The 25,151-nt window shown below is 38.5% G+C and overlaps 1 protein-coding gene across 1 annotated transcript in view; it reads left to right on the top strand.

Moving 5' to 3' along the window:
- The window catches only part of dock9b (dedicator of cytokinesis 9b), a 200,715-nt gene that overhangs the window by 101,000 nt on the left and 74,564 nt on the right, over positions 1-25,151 (top strand). Inside the window, exons 4-15 of the mRNA XM_049479075.1 lie at positions 1,749-1,831; positions 5,610-5,679; positions 7,085-7,180; positions 10,812-10,946; positions 15,679-15,853; positions 19,708-19,763; positions 19,981-20,055; positions 20,515-20,655; positions 22,692-22,898; positions 23,543-23,665; positions 24,416-24,498; positions 24,940-25,062. Coding sequence (XP_049335032.1) covers positions 1,749-1,831; positions 5,610-5,679; positions 7,085-7,180; positions 10,812-10,946; positions 15,679-15,853; positions 19,708-19,763; positions 19,981-20,055; positions 20,515-20,655; positions 22,692-22,898; positions 23,543-23,665; positions 24,416-24,498; positions 24,940-25,062 — 1,367 coding nt within the window. The remainder of the gene's footprint in view (positions 1-1,748; positions 1,832-5,609; positions 5,680-7,084; positions 7,181-10,811; positions 10,947-15,678; positions 15,854-19,707; positions 19,764-19,980; positions 20,056-20,514; positions 20,656-22,691; positions 22,899-23,542; positions 23,666-24,415; positions 24,499-24,939; positions 25,063-25,151) is intronic.

Genomic DNA, 25,151 nt, shown 5'->3' with positions numbered 1-25,151 from the left:
CTCTTTGCTGAAGGACTTACAAAGTCCTCCACTGTCTCTCAAGTCTCCAGCCTCCTGAGAGCTACTGCAAGCTTCTCTCACTCTCACTCTCTCTCTCTCCCTCTCTCTCTCGTGCGTGCTCTCTCTGTGCTAATCGGATTTGAGCAGAAGAGTCTGCGTCGGTTTTTGTAGACTGTAATCTTGGCCTTATCACTTTAAGACGTGCTGAGCAATGAATGCTTGTCTGCCAATAAAGCAAAGCAAATTCTATCCACTTTAGCACAGTGCTTTAGCGACATTAGCATAGCTATAAGCTCCAAATGCTGTAAAAGCGATTACTGCAGGGATGCCGCGCATGAGGAAAACCATCTTTATATTCCTGCATCTGATAAAGAGCTCTTAGATGGACCTGAGGGAAAACACTTTCTGGTGTTCTGCTAATTAGATTACAATTGAACGTGTATCAAATCTTGTCTGGCTAAATGGAGATTAATGTGTGTGTGTTTGTGGGTGTTTGTGTTAGTGGGTTTGTGTGTTACAATATTTATTGTAACATTCCATATAATATATAAACGCTTCCTAGATTTGAGTTTTATTTATATTTTCATACCTTTAATTGTATCTTTTTAATGTTAAACACAGCTTGTCTTTTGTGAACTATATTTAAGTACCAGTTGATGAGCCGTTTAAGGGCTCTGTCAGCTTTATTCAAATAAGCTGTAGCTTACCATGCCATGTATACGCTGAGCATTTATTACATATTAGTGTTAACACAACACAAACAAGCTAGTTCATGCTTAACTGCAATAGAAGCACAAAACAGCAGGTACAGATCCCTCTATCAAACAAGGTCTGCTGGCTAATTCAGCTGTGTATTAATTCTGCCTGACCAAAGCAGACCAAAATGATGTTTCTTTAACTATCATCTAGTGGGTGGGGGTTGATGGGTAAGGGGTGGGGCCAGGGTGGTTCTGTGCAGGTTCATAAAGGAGTGGTTTCTGAAAGCAAAATCTTTCGACTGATTTACAGAAGACTAAATTCTACAATTAAATGCATAATTAAAATATAATAATTATGCTTTAAAAAATATACAGCTCTGTAAATAATTAACTTCAGATAAACTTTAACTTCAGTTTCTGAATCTGTTTAGCTGATTGTGCTATTTTTAGGTATATGTTTAAGTAAAATGAGCATTATCTTATTCTATAAACTACAGACATTTCTCCCAAATTCCAAATTAAAATATAGTAATTTAAAGCATTTATTTGTAGAAAATGAGAAATGGCAGAAATAACAGAAAAGATGCAGAGCTTTCAGACCTTAAATAATGCAAAGAAAACAAGTTCATATTTATTTATAAAGTTTAAAAAGTTCAGAAATCAATAATTGGTGCAATAACCCTGTTTTTAATCACAGTTGTCATGTATCTTGACATGTTCTCCTTCACCAGTCTTACACACTACTTTTGGATAACTTTATGCCACTCCTGGTGCACAAATTATATATATTTATAATTATTTAACTACTTACAGCAATAATTTAGCTTAACCAGGCTGCACTGTGGACATGGTTAAATCCCACTCCCACGTCCTGTATAAAATGTATATAAAGTTATTTAAACGTGATGGTTAACATTTCTTTAATGTAATAATGTGTAACAATGTGTTAATTCAGAATAAATCTTGTTTCTATGAAATTTAAACAACTATGCAGGCAGGGCAATATAATGCAAGGCCTTCAATGCTGTAATGCTATATGTTTCCACACAGTGCATCAAGACCTACAACTCAGACTGGCATGTGATTAACTACAAGTATGATGATTATTCAGGAGACTTCCGCCAGCTTCCCAAGTAAGTGTTACCCTCTGCTAACCTTTAGTTCTGTGTGTTTGTGTGTGTTCTGTAAACATACACTGATATGATACTTGTCCTTTACTTGCACTGTGACCGCACAGTAAAGCTCAAGAGAGCAGGAAGTGACTTCACAGCTCTTCCTTCTTCACTACAGCACAGTTCAGATAGACAGGCTGCTTCAGTGCTTAATACACACCACATATTTGCTCTGGTTTTTAATGTCTCCATTTTTAAATCATGGCTAAAATAAATTTTTAGATAAGTTTTAGTTTTTTTTTCCTTGGTCTTGGCCCTTTTGAGTTAGTTTAGGAGTATAGTTCACATTTTATATTTTACACCACTCATCATGGGACACAGAAGCCCGCACTCAGTGAGAAGATGACAGATGTTCTCACGGACATCTTCAACATCTCCCTGTGCAGCGCCACTGTCCCAACGTGCCTCAAGTCCACCACCATCGTCCCCGTGCCGAAGAAGTCCACAGTGTTCTGCCTCAATGACTACCGTCCCGTTGCACTTACACCCATCATCATGTAGTGCTTTGAGAGGCTAGTCATGAGGAACATCAAGACACAACTGCCCTCTTCACTGGACCCCCTGCAGTTTGCGTATCGTCCCAATCGCTCCACGGACGATGCCATCACCACCACCCTTCATCTCTCCCTCACCCACCTGGAGAAGAAGGACACTTACGTCAGAATGCTGTTCATAGACTTCAGTTCAGCATTCAACACCATCATCCCACAGAACCTCATCAGGAAGCTAAGCTCGCTCGGCCTCAACACCCCCCTCTGCAACTGGATCCTGGACATTCTGACGGGGAGACCCCAGTCAGTCCGGTTCGGGGGCAGCACCTCCAGCACCATCACACTGAACACGGGGGCCCCCCAGGGCAGTGTCCTGAGTCCTCTGCTGTTCACCCTGCTGACTCATGACTGTGCTGCAAAACACAGTTCTAACAGCTTTATCAAGTTCGCCGATGATACAACCGTGCTGGGTCTCATCACCAAAGGCGACGAGTCAGCATACAGAGAGGAGGTGCAGCGGCTGACAGACTGGTGTACAGTCAACAACCTTCACCTGAATGTGGACAAGACAAAGGAAATGGTTGTTGACTTCAGGAGAGCACAACACACCCACTCTCCACTCAACATCGACGGGTCCTCTGTGGAGATTGTTAAGAGCACCAAGTTCCTTGGTGTCCACTTAGCAGATAACCTCACCTGGACCCTGAACACCAGCTCTACAGCCAAGAAAGCCCAGCAGCATGTCTACTTCCTCCGGAAGCTGAGAAAGGCCCGTCTCCCTCCACCCATCCTCACACTCTTCTATAGAGGGACCATTGAGAGCATCCTGAGCAGCTGCATCACTGCCTGGTTTGGGACCTGCACCGTCTCTGACCGCAAGACCCTCCAGCGTATTGTGAGGACAGCTGAGAGGATCATCGGCGTCTCTCTCCCCTCCATCACGGACATTTACACCACCCGCAGCATCCGCAAAGCAACCAGCATTGTGAATGACCCCACCCATCCCTCACACGAACTATTCTCCCTCCTGCCTTCGGGAAGAAGGTACCGCAGCATCCGGTCCAGCACGACCAGATTCTGCAACAGCTTCTACCCCCAAGCCATCAGACTCCTTAACTGCAGAGACTGAACTGATGGTTTTTCTGCACACACACTCTTACCCCACTTACCCCAGAAAATGGAAAGCACTAAAAACCCTACTACCTCACCTGGTCTTTTTTGCACACTGCAAAATTTGCACACTGTCTTGTTATTTATTATACTTTGTCTGTATGGTGTTGTATTGTCTGTCTGCACTTTTGTACTGTTGCACTATTGTTCTGTCTACACTGTGTTTATGTGCACCATGGTCCCTGGAGGAACGTTGTTTCGTTTCACTGTGTACTCTGTATATAGCTGAAATGACAATAAAAACCACTTTGACTTGACTTTGAAGCAAGAGTTTTGCTGCCTAAATATTCTTTATTCCAAGGTGGACATATTTATAAATGTGTCTTACTGCATTCATTTCAGTTAGAAAAAGGTTTAGATTAGTTGTATTAGTTGTGTAAATCAGTTAAAAAATGCTATCAGATTAATCACAACAATATTCTGTGGTTAACTGTGATTAATTGCACTTGTTCATAAGTTTTTATAATGGATATTTAAATATGAATAAAATAATTAATATAATGTATAATACAATTATATTTATATTAGCGGTGTCAATGATGAAACCAACGTAGAGCGCTGGTAATGCATGATAAATTGGATAGAGGAAACTTTTTTATTTAATGTAAAATGTTTGGTTGTAAGGATTTATGAAATAGAATTTAATTTGCTGAGTACAAAAATCTCAGGAAGTGTTTGGTATTGCACACATGCTCACAATGGGGGGATGACCATTTAAATGGCCTGAGGGAAATATTTAACAGCCAGTGTTTAGCAGTGTGTACACTGTCCCTTTAAGAGCCCTTTAATGAAAACATGTGATACTCTGAATTTCAGTTACTTAACTAGTAGATTTAATTTGCCGCTGCACATTCAAACACAGTGTTTTCAATGGGATGTAAAGCACAGATATACACATAGTAAACAAAGTCACGAAGGTGTGAGCAGTGAACGCTGCAAATACCATGATCAGTGTGTAAACAGCATGGAGCAGCAGAGACAGCGTTTGTTTATAGCAGAATATTATAGCAGTATATTACACTGCCTAATATACCAGATTAAACAGCGCATTATTAGCAGTTTAGCTCAATTAAAAAGAAGTATATTTGATAGCTGCGTCAGATCCACACGTTGTACATACTGCAGGCAATTGTTGAATTTGTTAATAAGATAAATCATGTTCGCACCACATGATGTAATTAGCAATGCTTGTAACACAAGGAGAGAGAGGATTATTACATACCTCCTCCAATAGATGTGAATTCAGACTGAGCCTCTTTTTTAACATTTTTAACATTACTGGACAAAGCACCAGATCCCTAGCTCTAATACAGCAGCATCTTAGACTCTGGCTGCTGATGGTGAAGCAGAATGACCCGGGATTCAACCTGGCAATCCTATTGACAGTGCCTTACTCCCCTGGACTGTTGATACAGTCCCCTGGACTTGGTACAGTGTTTTTGAGAATCAACTTTTATAACTGAAACAAATTCTAAGATCACCTTCAAAACACGTGTAAAGAAGTATTTGGGGAAGGTTTATTGTCTTAGATCATTGTTTCATATTTTTCTTTTAGTTTGGCATTCATGTATTATTCTACATTATCTGTGACAATGTCTTTTTTTATATATGGTGTGTTCTTTTGTTGTGTTCTTTCCTTGTTTAAGCCTTTGTAGAATTTGATAGAATTATTTATTGTTATTGCTATAGGCATTGTGTTTTACTGTTGTAGTTGTTATTGTTATTATTATTGTTATCATTATTATTATTTTCAGCAGGACCCCAGGAAGAATAGCAGGGCATCTGCCCAAGCTAATGGGGATCCAGTAAATAAATAAGTAAATACACTGTTGCAAAACATTCACAATATCACAATATATCAATATATCTATACTTGTAGATACAGTATCTAACACCCATACTGTAGAATACCTTCAGATAGTAAGTAAGGTAACCCAGGCACTGAACTCCACAGATGGACAAGAATTGTTTTACAGCATGGAAACAATGACCCAGAACTTCTGTTTAATCACTTAAACACACATGCATGCACTCTCTCACTCTTGTGGCCTCTTCACCTCGTGGCTGTTGTATTGCAGTAAAGCCCCTCGGCCGGAGAAGCTGCCCACTCATGTGTTTGAGGTGGACGAGGATGCGGACAAGGACGAGGTAAGTCAGCATTACCCATGATTCCCCTTTGTTTCACTGTGAGTTAGAGTGAGTGGTGTGGTAAGTGATGTGGTGAAATGTTAGTCCGACTGAAACAACTTAGCTTCCTGACTGTGGCGTCTGATCACCTCAAAGAGCAGCACTTCCTGTTTGACAGCCAATCACATCCCGTGGTCAGTGACTGGGAATGAACAGGACTTTCCCACATTCCCCAGCATCGTCAGACCATTTCTGACCAGACTCAGCAGCTTTACAGAGAGACTGGGCATCAGTAATAGTTGGCCATGACTTAATTCAGGATGTACATCGACAGACACTGATGTGCTGAAATTTTTTTTTTCTAATTTTACCCAATCTTCCACCCACTTAACCAATCCTTGTTCATCTAAACTCACCCTATTACTAGTAATGCTCCCAAGACTAGGAGAAACAGTGCATGCCTTCTCTGATACATAGTCAGTCAGACTCCAGTCTGTTAAAAGAGTCTCATAAAATCACGTACCATATTTTTCGCACTATAAGATTCACCAGATTACAAGGCGCACTATTAGTGAACATATATTTTCTGGTGTATTTTTATACATAAAGCGCAGTGGATTATAAGGTATATTTTAAGCGACACTAGCAAGGAACAGGGGTGTCGCCATGTTTTCCTTCTAATTCAGCAGACCTCGCTGCTGGGTGGTGGTGGTGCGTTAACTAAGTTAAGTACAGCTAAGTTAAGTAAACAAAACTGTAATTCTTAAAAAATATATATTTTAAAGTCAAACAAGCGCTGGATGTTAATCTACACAGATTTCTCTCCTGAAAACTGTTTATTTTGGTAAGTAAAGTGCTTCCGTTTATTTACAGTACACTTTCCACTAAGGCTGGGTGCAGCAGCATTAGCCTTAGCAGCTAATTACACTAGCTGCTGTTAGTGCTGGTAAATGCCCAGAGTGTTCCAGTAATCCAGAGCGGTATTAGCTAGCAGCTCGTCCCACATAGCTTGTTTTAACCAAATATTCAGTTCATCCCTACTATAAACACACAGTTAAAGTTGTCCGCTGGAATGAGAGGAGGTTAATTTTGTAAATCTGCAGGACTGGATTACGGGCACTGCTGTAGAGAAACACTGATCTGCACTGATCTCTGATCTCAACAACAGGCTTTTGCTGAGTGATCTGCTGCACTGATGCACTACAGAGATCAGATTCTGTAGAGAATATTAATAATTAAACAGATCAAGTGCAGAGAGAGAGACTCCACATTCAAATACTGATAGATGATGCTCTTCAGATCTTCTCTTATAGGAGTTAAATATCTGCTATCTTTCCTTCTCTCTCTCTCTCTCTCTCTCTCTCTCTCTCTCTATGTGTTTATAAATTCTGATGTTAAGTGTTTGGTTCCTCTGGTGTCTCTGTAGGATACAGCATCCCTGGGTTCTCAGAGAGGGGGTGTGGCCAAACATGGCTGGCTGTACAAAGGCAATATGAACAGTGCCATCAGTGTCACAATGAGGGTGAGTAATGTCAGACAGTTACACACTTAAAGCTTTAAGTGTTCAAGTCTTCATTTTCATTATGTAGCATGTCTACCATAAAGAATAATCCCAATAAAGTGGAAATTTGGACAAAACTCAAGTTTGGTAGTGTGATGTTGCAAGGTACTGTAGCCCATTACCACAGTGACATTGTATGTACTTACCCTTTAATCCCGCTGCATAGAGAGTCAGAGGGGCAAATAGGAGGCAAAGGGAACTGGGGCTGCTTCTCCTTGTAGGACTATTCAACTTCAGGGAGGGAGAGGGTCCTGGGGTTCTTGTTTGTCTAAAAAAAGAAAGAAAATTAGTTAATACATGTGTTAAAAATAGTGAACACTTACCTGTTATGTCGCAACCTGTGTATGTGTTAAATAGCGATATTTGTGTAATTGTTTTTGTCTGTTTTATGTTTAATGTTTTAATGGTCTGCCACCCCTTGAGGGCGTTATTGGTATGGTCGGGGCGGGGCTTAATGTTTAATCATTTCTAAATGCCCGGCTGGCAAACTCTCTCTGGGGAAATGAAGCTCTTAAAGGTGTCTGCTAGCTGCTTTTAGCAGTGTGTGGTTTGCAGGACTAGAGTGAAAGAGTGAAGAAGATTGGCCCTCTTGTAAATATTTGTAAATACTTATCATTTTCTTTTTTTTGCATTAGTTTTTGTTTGTTTTTTTGTGTGAATCTTCATTAATAAATCACAGTGCACTTGTGTATTTTGCTCAGGTCTTCTGTTCCTCACCACACTCCTTGTCAATTGGTCACATGTAAAATCCAGTTTTATTCTGAAATGTAGGATTGGTTGTCATAGACATTCCCAAAACTAGGCCCTGGCATAGGGCACACACTACCCTGCTCATTATAGTGTTTTTTTTTTGCTTCAACACAACTGTCCAACTAATGTGCCCCAGCATCAAAATCGGCTAAAACTGAGAAATTACTCACAATCTCTACTCTCACTTTGACTGTGTGAAGAGCTGCGCATTAAGGCTAATTTATACTTTTGCATTAAACCTACACCATAGCTCAATGTGTACCTCTTCAGAAATATGTGCCACAGGGACAGCCGCTGCTGTGATTGATCCACCGAGTTTCCCGTTCCCGCATACACATTCCCGTCTTCGCAGTTACAACTGCAGAGCCGCTGATTTACACACACAGAAGTATAAACATACTCTGCTGTTTAGCATTCTCTCGCTGGGTACGCGTATAGGCCATGCCATAGGTTCAGTGCAAAAGTACAAATTGGCCTTTATGTTTGCTGTTTCCATAGCATTGCATTGAGAGAGAGAGCGAGAGAGAGAGAGAGAAAAAGAGAAAGGGGAGTTAGTTTAATCCATATTTCATTATAAAAAAAGTAATCTACCTTCTGATCTCAGCAGTGAGATTACATCACTAAATAAAAGACTAATATGTCACCAGGCTTGTCATGGTGGAGCACAGAATACAGACACTCGCGGAACCAGTCAAGGATTTTATTAAAAACCCACAGGGTACAGAGAATGAGATTAGCAGTATAAACAAAACACCAGTAACGGTATACCTGGGAGCGGAGAGCTTAACAGGATAGTGAGGCAGTCCAGTGGTCATACACGAAGTAAGCAGTATCAGAGGCAATCCAAAAACAGAAACGATAAACAGTCCAATGGTCATACACAAGGCAGGCAGTATCAAAGGTGATCCGAAAAACATAAACGATAAACAGTCCAGGGTAATACACGAAAAAATCCACAACGAAGGCAAAGGCAAAAATCGGTAGTCAAAAAACAAAGGCAAGGTCATACACAGAAAATAATCACAGAAATAACGCTTTGTAATGTCGGACGAACCTGGGCAATACGCGGCGCCGAAGGGCGTCTGAGCAGTACTTTTATACAGTAGCTAATACTCAGGGCTAACAGGCCGGGGCAGGTGAGGTGTCACGTGATCAGCAGTGTGTGTGTTGTCAGCGGGTGGTGCATTCTGGGTATTGTAGTTGTTGGGCTGACAACCTCCGTTGGAGACCAGTGTGGAAGGACAGGAAGTGCCTACAGCACCAGACGTGACAAGGCTCTGTAAAAAAAGTGAAATATTGCAGGACTAAAAAAATTATTCATTTGTGTCACCAAAAAAATTACTTGTTAAAGTTTCCAGATTAATTTAGTCAATGTGTTATTGTTGACAGCACTAGCAATAATACTATTTTAATGAGATTTAATTGACCTTAGCCTGTAATGTTCTACTGTTTCAAATTGCATTTATGTGCAGTGTTGTAAAATTAGGTCTGTTTTAAGGACTTCAAGTTCCATTTTTTTTGGTTCTGATTAAAGACTAGATAATCACATAAGAGAATCACAGCAAATAAAGGGGCCTCTTTTCTAAATGTAGTTTTTCTTAAGCTTTAATCTGTTTTATACCTACATTGCATATATCTAAACTGAAAATTAAGGTCACATTACTCATATCTTGTTTTTTTCTAAGGGTTGATATCCTAGTTTACAGCTAGCAGTATTGTGTAGGTCCTATTTTGGCCTTAATGATTCTCTGGCACAGTGATAAAATGTTCAATCTGCCAGCAGGTCTCGTATGGTTGATTTTTTTTTCTCCACATTTGCTCTTAATGCTGTTTAAGTCTGTTTTCACACATTAGCCTGATGGTCAAAACCAGTACAAGATGAGGAAGAAGCACAGTCAGAGTATGCGCTATGCTAATGGATAACTGCTAGCTCTAGTTATGTGGCTTATGTTTATTTGGTCATCACCAGCTCTATACTGAGGTGATACAGGTGTTTGAAAGCACTAAATACTTTGAATACACTAAAATGTGAAGGTCACTACAGCTCCACAGTCCAGGGTTGAAAATTCTAACAGCAGTCCAGGAGGTTCCTTCAGAACCCCTAAGGAGGTGGGGCTATAAGGCTGCTGTAAAGTGTAGCTCTTTAAAATTACAATTACAGAATCTCTGCATTCTGCTAACTGTGCTATGTAAGTCTGGTAAAGCAGACAGAAAACACTTAGAATAACTGTGTAATGCTGCAAAACTGTAGTCAAATATAGTCATATTTGGTGAAATCCTGTAAAATACTCTACAGTCTTAGTCCACATGCTTCTTCTTTTACTTTTTAATGTCTGCTCTGTATCTCTCAGCTTGTCCAGACATGCATGTGAAAATCATGTCCCTTTGTGGTGTTTCAGAGCATTATTCCATAACACTGCTTTAAGTCAGCATAATTACGATGATAAGGGTCCACAAGGGTCCACATAGGACAAAAATTGTAATGTGTGACCTTATCATTTTTAGCTTTCTTGCTCTGCTATTTTACGTAGCATTGACAGTGATCATGTTCTTTAGATTTAAGTAAATCAGCTATGTAGTAACATACATATGATGTGTTTTAACCTTCTCTTCGTCTGTATTTATCCACCCCAAATAGTTTTTCTCTTGTTAATGCACTTTCAGTGTATATCCTGCTCTCCAGAGCACTCTCTCAACAGTGCTGTTGAGGAGGAGGGGGACTTCCTGTTCCTGATTCATTTTCCCACGCTTTTAGCTTCCCCACCATTATCTTTAAAACAGTTTGTATTTATATCTGTTACTTTTATGTAACACAGACTCTCTCTCTCTCTCTCTCTTTCAGTCTTTTAAGAGAAGATATTTCCAGCTGGCCCAACTGGGGGATGGATCATATAATCTAAACTTTTATAAGGATGAGAACATCTCCAAAGAGCCCAAAGGGACCATCTTCCTCGACTCCTGCATGGGGGTAGTCCAGGTAACGGTCACTACGGTCATCAATATACATCATACTGGACTTCATAATGTTTCTCTATGACTGTCTCTGTAAGTTCTGTGAGTAAATGTAGGCCTGTCATAATAACTTTTTTTGTTATTATAGAAAATCATCTTCCATTAACTAAACACTTTGATGTCAGAAAACTCTGCTTACAGGCCTGAGATCAGATAGCTGCTGTTCTTCTAATGCCGCCATAGCATCTCTTAGAACAGCACACACTGGTGTGGATCAGTCTGACTTCAGCACTCTGTACTCACTCATTCTGCTGCTGTCATCATCTGGATAACTTCCATTGGGCACTGAAGGATGGCTAAAACCGTAATGAGTAAACAGCCCTATATACAGAAACAGTGCCAGACTAGAACTGTAAAGAAAATCAGCATCAGGGTTATCTAATACTTAGTGCTGTCAATCAATTAAAAAGCTAATCTAATCACACGATTTGCTGTAATTAATCTCAATCAGTTGCACTTTTCCTTATTAAAACTGAGACATGTTATAATATAATTATATTTAAATGTAAAATGTAAAATAAAATAATTTAGTGTAAGATCATCACAAAGGGATTTCATTTATATTTAAATATGTTTACATATAATTTTTAAAAACATTACAACATCAATGAAGAATATAAAAAAAGGAGGATATGAAGATTCTTCTTAAGGTTCAGATGAATGTTTATTGTGGCTCAAGCAGGTAGGAGGATAAAAATGGCAATCATTCAGTCACTGTGTGTGTGTGTGAGAGAGAGAGAGAGAGAGAGAGAAAGAAAGTAAAGAAAGATGGAGGAAATAATCCATACTGGGGGATTTTGGGGGCAAAATTGGTACAATTATTAACTAGTGTGACCAAACAAATTTACTTGTTAAAGTTTCCAGATTAATTTAGTTAATGTGCTATTGTCGACAGCACTGGCAATAATACCATTTTACTGACACTCCAATGGCCTTTACCTTTAATATTCCACTGTTTCACATTGTATTTATGTGCAGTGTTGTAGTATTAGGTCTGTTTTAAGGCTGGATAATCACATAAGACAATCACAGCAAGTAAAACAAAGGGGCCAGCATCTTTTTGTAACTATTATTTTTTTTTAAGCTTTATTATGTTTTCCAATCTACCAGTCCTTATTTGGCCTTTACACAATTTTTTAAATCTGCCAGCAGGTCACATATAGTTTTTTTCTCAGATTTTTTCTCAACACATGCTCTTAATGCTATTTAAGGGTGTCTTAAACATGTCCCGAAAATATGTGTGTGCACCGAGAAGTGTTTCTGGGCTGGGTTTGGGGGAGGGGCTTATTATCACTGGTTTGTTTTCACACAAGAAACTTGGATTGCATTGCATTGAAAATTGTATTAAAATAGTAAGGACTGAAATCTATAAAGTTTCTACCTGTAGTTTTCCTTAAATTATGATTTTTAATGTGTGTGTAGGCCTTCATTCTCATAACTAAAGTTTTACAATTATTAACATCAGCTTTATTGACTCTAAAGTAAAACTCTGTGAAACGCCACAAGATATGCTTTATCAACAGTTCACAACAGTTTCTGTCTTACAGTTAATAGCTAAATAAGGTAACAAACACTGTATTTCACTGCCTGGTACTCTTGTAGTTTTCCTCTGTCTAAATCCTTTTGAGATTCTCAGTAAGAATACTGCATTAATCAGAAACAATAATCAGCCAAACAACTATATGTGTGGATTACAGGTCTAGCTTACTTATAATAATCACATGTGTGTGGTTCATGTGTTCCGGTGAAATGGTTTGTTGGTGGTAATTGGAAGTTTTAATTTGGATCATTGGTAGTATGAGGTCTAAAATATTTGAGAATCACTGCTGTTGAGTGTTTTGTCACCCAGTCAGGTCGAGGGGGCGTGTCTGGCAGAAACATGACATCAATAGATAGCCTCTAAAGAAGGAGTACATATTAATGAGTTTAATGAGTTACATTAAGCCAATGTTCATCATTCACTGTGTGTGTATGTGTACAGGTTTGTGTGTGTACAGGTGTGTGTGGGTGTGTGTGGATGCTCAGTACCCCAGGCAGATAGGCTGGGTCTGACAGGGTTACAACAAGAACATACAGCCGAGCCCAGTTCACATATGGAGCTCCCTCACACTGACCCGGTCTGCTCTACGGTCAGATTTTTCCATGTTTTCCCCTGTGATTGTGTGTGTGTGTGTGTGTGTGTATGTGTGTGTGCTTGTCTTGCTGTAATTGTGAGGCCCAGACAGTAATATATGAGATATCCTCACTAGTTCTGATGCTTTGGGTTCTTTACATTAAAACACTGCAGTACTTGTGGAATGATTTATTTTGGATAATGAGACTGGGGTTAGGGTTAGAATTAAGGTAATGTTAAGTGAAGCATTAATTAGCTACACCAATCATTAGGTAAATTGAAGGTCCTTGCTAGTATACCAAAGTCCCTACAAGTATAGTAAGACCAGTGTGTGTAAGAGAGAGAGATAGAAGGAGATTGCATTCCTCCGCTTTGTTATTGCACGCAGCAGCTCCTGAAAGAACAAAACATTCCGGTGTGCTCCACTGGTATGTGTATTTTATCTTGGAGAACTCTGAGTCTGTTTTCCACATTTTTACAGCAGGGGAATGTAGTAATATTAATATTTACAGCAGAATATCACAGGTGTTAAGCCAGCGCTGACTCTCACTCACCTATTTTATTTAATCTTTTCCTGAGGTGGTAAGGTATGGTCCATCTCTGCTGTTATATCAACCTCATGTGTAAATTACTGAACTAGGAGTGGGTGATATGGCCCTGAAATAATATCTTGATCATTCATGGTATTTTCACAATAATAATACTCTTGGCGATATGACAAAATACTGAATCTATATTTTTTTAAGAATACACTACTGCAACAAAATGAAAATTAAATTTTATTATTGTGTACAATATGATATGGCACACCCCCTAACTGAGATATAAAAAATACAAGAATTTTATCAGATTTTAACAGTAGTCAATGATCCAAAATGTCATGATACTAATAATGCACTCCAAATATTTCATTATCGTCACTGTCCTATAAAACAAATAATAAAACAAATATTCAGTTTCTGAATCAGTTTTTCTGATTTTGCTATTTATAGGTATATGTTTGAGCAAAATGAACATTGTTGTCTTATTCTATAAACTATGGACAACTTTTCTCCCAAATTCCAAATAGAAATATTGTCATTTAGAGCATTTATTTGCAGAAAATGAGAAATGGCTGAAACAACAAAAAAGATGCAGAGCTTTCAGACCTCAAATAATGCAAAGAAAACAAGTTCATATTCATAAAGTTTTAAGAGTTCAGAAATCAATATTTGGTGGAATAACACTGGTTTTTAATCACAGTTTTCATGCATCGAGGCATGTTCTCCTCCACCAGTCTTACACACTGCTTTTGGATAACTTTATGCCTTTACTCCTGGTGCAAAAAAAAAACAAGCAGTTCAGCTTGGTTTAAAGGCTTGTGATCATCCATCTTCCTGTTGATTATATTCCAGAGGTTTTCAAATTGGTAAAATAAAAAAAAATATATTATTTTTTCCAGAGCTGTATCTTCAAAACAGCAACTTTACAGAAGAGAGATAAAACTTTCTTTACTTTCAATGGAAGTCAATGTAAAATTTGTTTTTTTTCAGGTCTTTTTTAATTAATATATTTTGGTCCTTTCATCAAAAAAGACAGAGTGTAAGGGACAGTTGTGTGTGTTCATATTATTTAATAAACTAAAAATCTACAATAATGGAGATTCTTGTTTTTTATTGGACAATATATCCTGGACTGAAGTGAAATAAATGATAATGGACAGATATAATCTGTCTTTAGTAGAAATGTAATGGAAAATTAGAACAGTATGATTTTTTTTAGCTAAAAACAGAAAAAAGTAGTACCCTGCTGTGATAATTAGGGGTGGGTGATATGGCACAATATTTCAGGGTATAATATTGTTCACAATATTACACCCCCTCCCCCTCCCCCCCAACCCTGCTAAAGCAAATCTTGCATGTTAAAACTCAGGGAAAACAGTGCAAACTGTTAAATCAATCTGTATGAGACTGAAAGGCACTATGTTATATTAAACACCCAGCTAAACATGGATGAACAAAACACTGAGGAATTTAGAGGATGGATAAGTTATGTACATCCACAAACTCAAATAGGCTGTAACATTCAAGCAATGACTGATGAAGCAATGAAAATATGTCGGAAAACATAAAACTCCCTACACCATTACACCACCTCCATCTGCCTGGATTGTAAATCCATGCAGCACTTTTCTGCATGTAGGTTCACATGATTTTTGATTTGACATTTGGTTTTCAGGTAATATATTTTTCCCACAGGAATGAAATGGGTGCTCAAGTTTGTGTACCTAACTACCTATACCTAAACTAATAACACCCAAACAGTTTTAGCTTACTGAATAGATTTTATTTGGTAAGTTCTTTACATGAAACAATTTGAGATAGTTCTTAATGGATATTTTAGTTAAATAAGAAACTATCCAATATTTATTAGTTAGAAATTAGCAAATTCCAATAGCAAATAGCAAAATTATCGTAGTTAGACTCTTAGACTGGGGGTTAAAAGCACCTTTTGAAATGGAAGGTTTTGTTCTTTCCTAAACTCTATGATTGTGTTAAGTGTGTATTTTATGTGTGTGTGTGTGTGTGTGTGTGCTCTGCTGTAGAACAGTAAGGTGAGGCGCTTTGCGTTCGAGCTGAAGATGCAGGATAAAAGCACGTACCTGCTGTCTGCAGACAACGAGAGCGAGATGGACGACTGGATCGGAACCCTCAACAAGATCCTGCACAGCAGCTTTGAACAGGCCATGCAGGAGCGCAGGAATGGAGAGCTGCATGACGGTGCGTTTCTGTAGTTCTGTGCAGACACACTGAAAAAAAATATGCGTACAATTTACTTAACAATTTGTTTGCAACTTTCTGCATTTGCTTTTTTTAAGTCAATTTAATTCAATGTAAATTTAAGTTACTTCAACTCGGTTTTAATACTTAAATGTAACATAGAGTAAATAAGTGAACTGAACTTCAGTCAACCCTTTCTTTTATTAAACTTTACTTCATTTATTTTAGCTGAATCAATTCTTTCTTTTAATAACCTTTACTTAATTTCTGCATACGATATTACCTAATTAAGTTACCATGTGCTTGAAAAGCTGGTTAGTTGAGAACATGCCCTTTACTGGTAAACTAGCAGGTTAAATCAGCTCTTGACCAGCATAGTGAAGGCTGCATGTGATATTGATCATGATGGTCAACCAGGTTGTTTTTGCTGGTCATGCTGGTCAACCAATTTGATCATCCTGTCCTGTTGGCACTCTAATTCCAGTAAAAACTACTAAACCATCCAGTCGTTAAATAGTGTAAACTATGACACTAAACGGTGTGTTTCGTTAAACATCAAGCTAAAACTGTGTGGAAAAGAAGAATATAAAACAACTGATTATTTCATGGTTAACCCTTCAAGTTCCATCTGGGAGTGTCTGGTTAACGCAGGCTACAATAGTGCTTCTTTTGGGTCAGCTGACATACAGTACCAGTCAAAAGTTTGGACCTAGCGCTTCTCATTCAGTGAGTTTTCTTTCTTTTTAAATTTAACATTGAAGATATTAAAGCTCTACAGGAACACGTGGAATTATATAGCAAACAAAAAGTCTTAAACAAACCAGAATATGTATAATACTTTAGATTCTTTTATGTAGCCGCATTTGTCTTTGAGAACAGATCTGCGCACTCTTGGTGTTTAAATCTCAGTGTTTTCATGAGGGAGAGTCTGCTGGAATAGTTTTTTTCAGTGTCTTGAAGAAGTTTCTGGAGGGGCTGAACTATATTTTCTGCTTTTCCTTCACGCTGTGTCCAAACTTTTGACTGGTACTATATGATGTGGATCAGAAAATGCATATATTTTTTTAGATGTGGCAGCTGTTAATATAAACTAAACATTTTAGTTATGTATACTTTAATTATATTTATTATTATACATGCATACTGGTTATAATAAGTCCAGTACAGAAGTGCCCAAAAAGACAAGACAAGAGAACCATAATGACTATACTTTTACTGGGCACACAGATGGAATTTGTCTTCTGCCTTTGGTCCGTCTGTGCAGTGAACACACATATACTCTAGTGAACACACACACTTTCACACATAAAAATAAATTGCAACACAATAAAACACATGATTGTTTAGTATGATTAATTTGGGGCCAAAGTGTCCCGTACACATAAACCGGTAACACTTTACTTGGATGGTCCATTTGATGGCCTCTTTGATGCTCAACTGACTTTCAACTAACATTCAACTACGTGTCTATTAAATGCAAATGAACTAAAAGGTGAAAGTAAATGATTGGGTTTAGAGTTAGATTTTAAGCTTAGGTTAAGGTTAGGGTAAGGGTTAGGTGTAGGGTTAGATTTAAGGGTTGATTAAGGGTTAAGGTTAGGTGTAGGGTTAGATTTTAGGGTTGATTAAGGGTTAGGGTTAGGTGTAGGGTTAGATTTTAGGGTTGATTAAGGGTTAGGGTTAGGTGTAGGGTTAGATTTTAGGGTTGATTAAGGGTTAAGGTTAGGGTTAGGTGTAGAGTTGGATTATAAGCTTGATTAAGGGATAAGGTTAGGGTTAGGTGTACGGTTAGGTTCTATTTTAAATCATTTACATTCAACATAGGGTTAAGTTAAATTTAATGGACATTCAATTCAGTGTTAGTTGAAAGTCAGTTGAGCATCAACAAGGCCATACAATGGACCATCCAAGTAAAGTGTTACCCATAAACATTAGTGTAAAACATTAAATATTACCACACCAAATGCTTAAAAGTTTGTATAAAATTCACAAAAGAGTTAACATTCCTCTATATGTGTAAAAATGTGTTCATTGAGAGTAAATGTTTAAAAATGTATTGTTACACTGTGTTTGTATGAAATAGGCTGAGGATCTTTTGGAGACATTAGTTTAAAATTTTAGTCTTGACGTATTTGCACCACTTCAATCCAGTTCAAGAAACTGAAGAACTAATAGTCTATAGTGAAGTTCATCTACTGTTGTTTTTATAGTCTTTGAAATATTTCCAAATATCTGACATCTCTGGAAAGGAGTAGCAGCAGCATTCAACTGCAGCACACATGTAACTGGCTCACATTATTTTATATCATAAAATCACAATGCATCAAATCATTTGGTGGTTACAAGTTATTGTAAGTGTTACATTAGTTAATATCAGCTAGTGTGATTAACATTGTTACAGCATACAGTGAGTTTAGTTAGTTTAAGCCTTTTTTAAGGCCTTTTTATGCTTAGGCCTCAGCTGTGGTAGGTGGAAGCTCAGCTGGCCGCTAATGCAGCGCACTCTCCAGGATGTGCAATAATGAAAGCTATCCAAACCACATATAATACTGTATAAATCTTATATTTATATAACTAAATATAAATTCCCTGTGAATGTCAGGCTGGTGAATGGGAACTCCTGCATCACAACATTCCACAGTGGTGCACATACTGTACGTGAGTGTGAATAGTATTGTATATTATTGTATGTGTAGGAGAATGTGGGTAATGTTCGAGTGTATATCAGCGGTGAGAGTCCGTGCATTAGTGTATTTATGTAAGTGGATAATGTGGGTGTTCTGTGGCCGACCACCCATACTTTTTAACACCACGCTGATGGTGTGAGGTACACACGTGCACATTTATACAGACACACATACAGTAACACTTAACACCTTTTAAACTCCTGGGTTTATAAAACTGAGGTGGAGCCAGGCACAACATGCTAGAATACGTGCATAACTGTCAGCTACAGACAACCTCATGACTGTACTGTATCTAATTTTAAACTGGTTAATCTGGTTGACCAGCCTAAATGTTGACCAGTATAGGTAATGTTTTTGTGTGAGTGTGATGGTTGAGCTGGTCTACAAGCATGATCTGCTAGACAACTAGATAACCAGTATGACAACATGACCAGCAAGACCAAGCTGGATGACCAACAGAACCAACATAAACAAGTTGATTGACAAGCATAACCAGCAAGACCAAACTGGTTGATCAGCAAGACCAAGCTTATCAACCAGAAATAACAGCATTACCAAGGTGGTTGACCACCAAGACCAAGCTCATTGACCAGCAAGACCAGCATCACCAAGCTGGTTGACCAGCAAGACTGAACTGGTTGACCAAAATGACCAAGAAAGACAAGCTGATTGACTAGTAAGACAAAGCTCATTGACTAGCAAGACCAGCATCACTAAGCTGGTTGACCAGCAAGACTAAACTGGTTGACCAAAATGACCAAGAAAGACAAGCTGGTTGACTAGTAAGACAAAGCTCATTGACCAGCAAGACCATCATCACCAAGCTGGTTGACCAGCAAGTCTGAACTGGTTGACCAATATGAACAGGAAGAACAAGCTGGTTGACTAGCATGGCAAAGTTCATCGACCAGCAAGACCAGTATGAAGAAAAATAAAATTCAACATATATTATGCTGATTAAGATCTGGTAAACCATTTTCCTTACCAGTATATAGTATATTTTAATCTGGATGTCCATCTTTTCAACCACCCTGAAAGTCAAAGACCTGTTTAGACCATCTAAAAGCAGCTACCACCAGTAACTTGTCCTGAACTATACTTTTTAGCCGGGTTGTTGTTTATTGTTGACTTCTTTACTAATTTCTGAATATTTTTTATTTCTTATAGAAGACGACTTGGTAAAGTCAGAAATCACTGTTGGGAATTTTCAGGACAGTTTTCAGGTATCTCTCTCTCTCTCTCTCTGGAATCTGTAAGCTGTGACTCTGTAATGTCAGGTCATCGTCTGCCCCACCCAGCAGTAGCAGCAGTGTCTGATGAATTATTGATTGATATGTCTGTGTGAAATGATCTGTGCTCAGGATTTAATTCAGGATTATAGTAATTCCTCAGCTCTGCTGGTTTGGGCTGCTGTGACTGGTTTATGCTTTGTTTTGGCAGAGTGCCAGAGACATTGAGTCCAAGATGCGCAGCGAGACTCGGCTGAAGCTCTTCACCCTGGATCCAGACACTCAGGTGATCTAATCTCACAGGACTGTTCTCAGATCTCCCTTTACAGCAGAGCAGTGAATCTGATCTGTTACTAAATGCACTTTCCAAGTGAATTACCTGTAGCATTGCTAGAGAGGCAAATATTTAAAACTGTTATTTAACCCTCCCTGCAGGCACTTTGATACCAGGGTTGCCAGATTGTTACAGTGGTTTCCAGCCAAAATGTGTCTCGAATGTGGGCCTGGCGCCACTGCTTACAAAAGTCCTAAGGGAAATCATGTAAAAAATATATTTTTACATCAAATTCCATTCATAGTCAAGATGTTTTTTTTCTGCTGTAAATCATTGTGGAGATGCAAGTTTTTTTGTGACAGGAATACTTTTTTGATGTAGCTGTTAATTGTTATTAATTGTCATAGTGCGGACATATTACTGTATATAAATTAGTCATTTGTGCGTCTGTGTGTGTGTGTTTCTCTACAGAGGCTGGATCTGTCAGGGATTGAGCCGGATGTGAAGCAGTTTGAGGAGAAGTTTGGAAAGAGGGTTCTGGTCAGCTGTAATGATCTGTCCTTCAATTTACAGAGCTGTGTAGCAGAGAATGAGGAAGGCCCAACCACTAATGTAAGATACAAGCCACGCACAGACGTGCAGCCACAAATGTGTACATTCACACAGGTGTACAATGTCAGTGTAAAAATGTGTTGATACAAAATATTACATTAAGGTGCACATTCCGAGAAATATTGCAAAATATTGTTGGGCTAAATATTTCAGTTGTCTGCCTTTCATGGTCATCCCAAGTCTGATAGCAGAGCTGTCCAGTTGTTGTTTTTTGTCATTTTTTTTCTAAGATGATATGCCTGTCTTTAATTAAAATATATTAGAATGTATTAATTAGAATGTATTAATCTGTAAAGCCCTATTTGAAAAGAGTATGTTTTATTTGGGGAGGTGGAGAAATGTATTGTATTTCAGGGTATCTGTAAAATTTATGACCAATTTACACGTAGTAAGAAATCTCGGCATAAATGACTAAGATGGGAGTGGCTACTTGATTTATTCCATTTTACTGCAGGGGATTACACACAGACATAAACACACACACGCACATACTTAGTTCCTTTTCCATGTATAGTTGTTTTGCAACATTTGTAAATTTACTGTCTTTTTATAACTAATTTGAATTGCTCAAATATGAAATTGAGACTGATTCAGTGAATAAATCAAAATTGAATATGGAAAATCTGGAAATAAAATAGTTATATAGATATTTCCTCTCCTCAAACACACACACACACACACACACACATACATACACTGAGAACAAAGAAAGCAGTGAGCTGGTGGAGATTTACGGTAGTGATGCCCTTTTCTGGAGTGGGTGTGTGTACTCAGACTGGCATTGCTGTTTAACTTGGTGTGGTGAGATGAGTCTGCCTCATGGCAACACGCCAAACATCACAGTTTCTAAAGAAGTGTCTGATGCTTCTCTCCTGCTGACACTGAACTCTGTGTGTGTTCATTTAAACACATGATTGTACTCGGTTTCCTGCTGCCGGGTCCATTTTAAGTTTTTAGTAACAGTTATAATTATAAGTTATAACAGTTATAACCAGACCAAATCTGTTTTAGCTCTATCTAGATTGTTTCCAGATTTTTGTAGTCTGAACAGCCAGAAAACTCATAAAATTAGAATTTTGCAAACTGGATTCAAACCACAATAAGATTGCAACTGGATTTGTGCAGATACGTCTCAGTCTGGATGCTCAAATTAGAATTCAGCTTCAGTCTTTTGTGTCACTCACAACACAACAAACAATGACCTCATCAGGTACTGTGGAAGAAGAGCAACAAAGGGTTAATTATTTAAGTTGAGCATCAGTTGTAAAGTTGTGAAGAGGTAGAGTTGATATACAGTGAATAGTCCTATTTGATTAATGTTCGAATCCACATTATGGCAAGAACTACTCAACTAAGTAAAGAACAAAAAAAAAGAAAAGAAATGAAGGTCAGTCAATCCGAAAAAAATGCAGTCGCAAAGACCATCAGAAAACATTATGATGAAACTGGCTCTCATTAGGGTTGCCCCAGAAAGGAAGAGCAAGAGTTATCTCTGTTGCATAGGATAAGTTCAGCAGAGTTACCAACCTCAGAACCCGCAAATTAACAGCACTTCACTGGGTATTTCAGTTTGTTTTACACTTTTGGGTTTACTAATTTTAAGTTTACTACGTCGTCTGGATGACGTCAATAATAATGTACAATGTAGGAAAGAAATTAAAATAAAAAACATTGAATTAAACATTGAAAAACTAATCTTATCAGTTCTGATATGAGTAAAAAATCAAATTCAAATTCAAAACGATGGAACTGCTGGGGTCGAAGAAAAGCATCAAAGAGTAATTACTGATGGCAACTTTGAAACCACACCAACCACTGCCGATATATTTGTGATATCTGGACACAGAATTCTGAACTGATTACTGATTACAAAATAACAGTGTGGACAGTCAGCTCATCAGATCTGTTTGAAAAATATTTAGTTTGCTTGCAGGCTAAAGATAGCCTTATTCTCTTCTCTCTCACTCTCTCTCACACATACACACACACACACACTTTTACAGATGCTGATAAAGACCTGTTCTCTGTTGTTGCAGGTGGAGCCATTTTTCGTGGTGCTGTCCCTGTTTGATGTTCAGAACAGCAGGAAGATCTCAGCAGATTTCCACGTGGATCTGAATCACCCGTTAGTGCGCTCCATGATTTCCCCAACCAGCACTGTGATCAATGGAGCCATGGACACTCCACACATGCCCATGCAGCTCAACGGGCTACCAGAGGGGGCGCTGCAGTACCCCACACAGGTGACCAATCACTGATCACTACTACAAATACTACTACATGTTTTATGATGGAATACATGAAGAATTGTCTAAAACTATAAATTGAAGTGTTTAACATTGGGTGGTATTCATGAGTCCATATTATCAGTTCCATTGAGCTGGTGTGTGTGTGGTGGTGTGTTAGTGTGTGCTGTGCTGGTATAAGGGGATCAGACACAGCAGTGCTGCTGGGGTTTTTAAACACCGTGTTCACTCACAGTGAATATATGTGATTTTTGGACAATTCTAGCAGTGACACAGAGATGTTTAAAAACTCCAGCAGCACTGCTGTGTCTGATCCACTCGTACAGCACAACACACACACACACACAAAACACCTTATACAGCACCACCATGCCAGTGTCACTGCAGTGCTGAGAATAACCCACCACCCAAATAATATCTGCTCTGTGGTGGTCTATCCTGGGGGGTCCTGATCATTGAAGAACAGAGTGAAAGAAGGATTATAATAAGAAGAGCAGGACAACAGTCTGTAATACTAGAACTACAAAGTCTCCTATATGATCAGTCGTGCTGATAAGATGGACAGTGGATATTAAAACAAGGAGATGGTCATAATATTCTGACTGGACTGTGATGTTATTGTGTATTTTTTTTTTTCTCAGGGTGTGTTCTCTGTGACCTGTCCACACCCTGACATCTTTCTGGTGGCTCGGATTGAGAAAGTGCTGCAAGGTGGCATCACACACTGCGCTGAGCCTTACATGAAGAGCTCAGACTCTGCAAAGGTTACAACAGCAGCTATCACTCTCTCTTTCACTCACACGCACTTCATTCAAATATATATTTACTGTATACACAGCACTTAAAATTATTTTATTTTCCCAAAAATCGTCAGTGTGCCTTATAATCCAGTGTGTCACTGGAGCAGTATTAGCATTAGCCACTAACTGCACTAAGCGCTAGCTCTTTTACCATTCAGAGGTAAGTATATCGGACTGTAGGCTGCGTGTTTATAGTGTTAAAAGAAGCTATGTGGGACAAACCACTAGCTAATATCAACTCGGCTTACGGAACACTCAAGGTTCCTTAGTGTAGTGCTGTCGGACTCTCAGCTAGGACTAGCATTTAGCTGCTAATGCTAATGCTGCTGCACCCAGCCTTAGTGTAAATCTGGAAATCTTAGCTTACTGTAAATAAACAGAAAACAGCTAAAACAGCTTTTATAAACAGCTTTTAGGAGAGAAATCTGTGTAGATTTACATCCAGTGCTCATTTGCCTTTAAAAGAAAATGTTTTGTTTACTTAACCTAGCTTAGCCTTACAGTTCTCACCCTCCTGAATTAGAACAGTGTTACTAGTGTTACATAATACATCTTATAATTCAGTGCACCTTGTATGTATGAAAATAGACCAGAAACATTTATTGATAGTACACCTTATAATCTGGTGCGCGTTATCGTGCAAAAAATAAGTATATAATATGAGTTTTCTAAAAAAATGCCATAAAATCCGTTTATTCTGCTGCTTTTTCCCAGGTGGCTCAGAAAGTGCTAAAGAATGCCAAGCTGGCCTGCAGTCGACTGAGCCCGTACAAGATGCCTTTCGCATGGGCAGCCAGGTAAGACGTTCCTGTCTGGAAATGTGTTTTTAAGAGTTCTGCTGCTAAGCTGAGCATGTGTGTGATTGTGTGTGGTTGCTGCACCATGAAGGCCCTTTTAAACTGACTAAAACATTTTAAACATAAAAACAGATATGATTTTTACATAGTGGAACCTTCACAACGAGTCCAACACGTTTTTGCCTTCTGTGTTTTGAAAACCGGATCAGACAATAAAGAAAGAGAGCCCATTAGCATTATAATAAAATCATCATATTCCAATTCCAATTAATTATTTATATTAATTAATATTTAACAGTTCATTGATTTCTAAGTATTTGCTTTATTATGCCAGTATTCAAACAGATATAGTTAATATACAGGTGTTCATTTTTAAACTTTTAAAAGAGGCCTTTAGAGTGAGTGTGCATTGATTTTCCTGTGTGTGTGCGTTTGGCTCAGGCCTGTGTTTAAAGATGCCTCAGGGACTCTGGAAAAAAGTGCCCGCTTCTCCGCCCTTTACCGGCAGGACAGCAATAAACTGTCGGATGAAGACCTCTTCAAACTGCTTGCGGACTTCAGAAAGTAAGAAACCCCACAATAATCACCTCTCAGTATCAGGCCTTCAGCTGCACTGTGATCAGTAGGTCATCCACGTATAATCAGCAGAGAAT

The sequence above is a fragment of the Astyanax mexicanus genome, chromosome 5 (genome assembly GCF_023375975.1).
Source record: "Astyanax mexicanus isolate ESR-SI-001 chromosome 5, AstMex3_surface, whole genome shotgun sequence".
NCBI classification, from domain to species: Eukaryota; Metazoa; Chordata; class Actinopteri; order Characiformes; family Acestrorhamphidae; genus Astyanax; species Astyanax mexicanus.
Note: the sequence above shows the minus strand (reverse complement) of the source record. Positions and strands in the feature narration are given on the sequence as shown.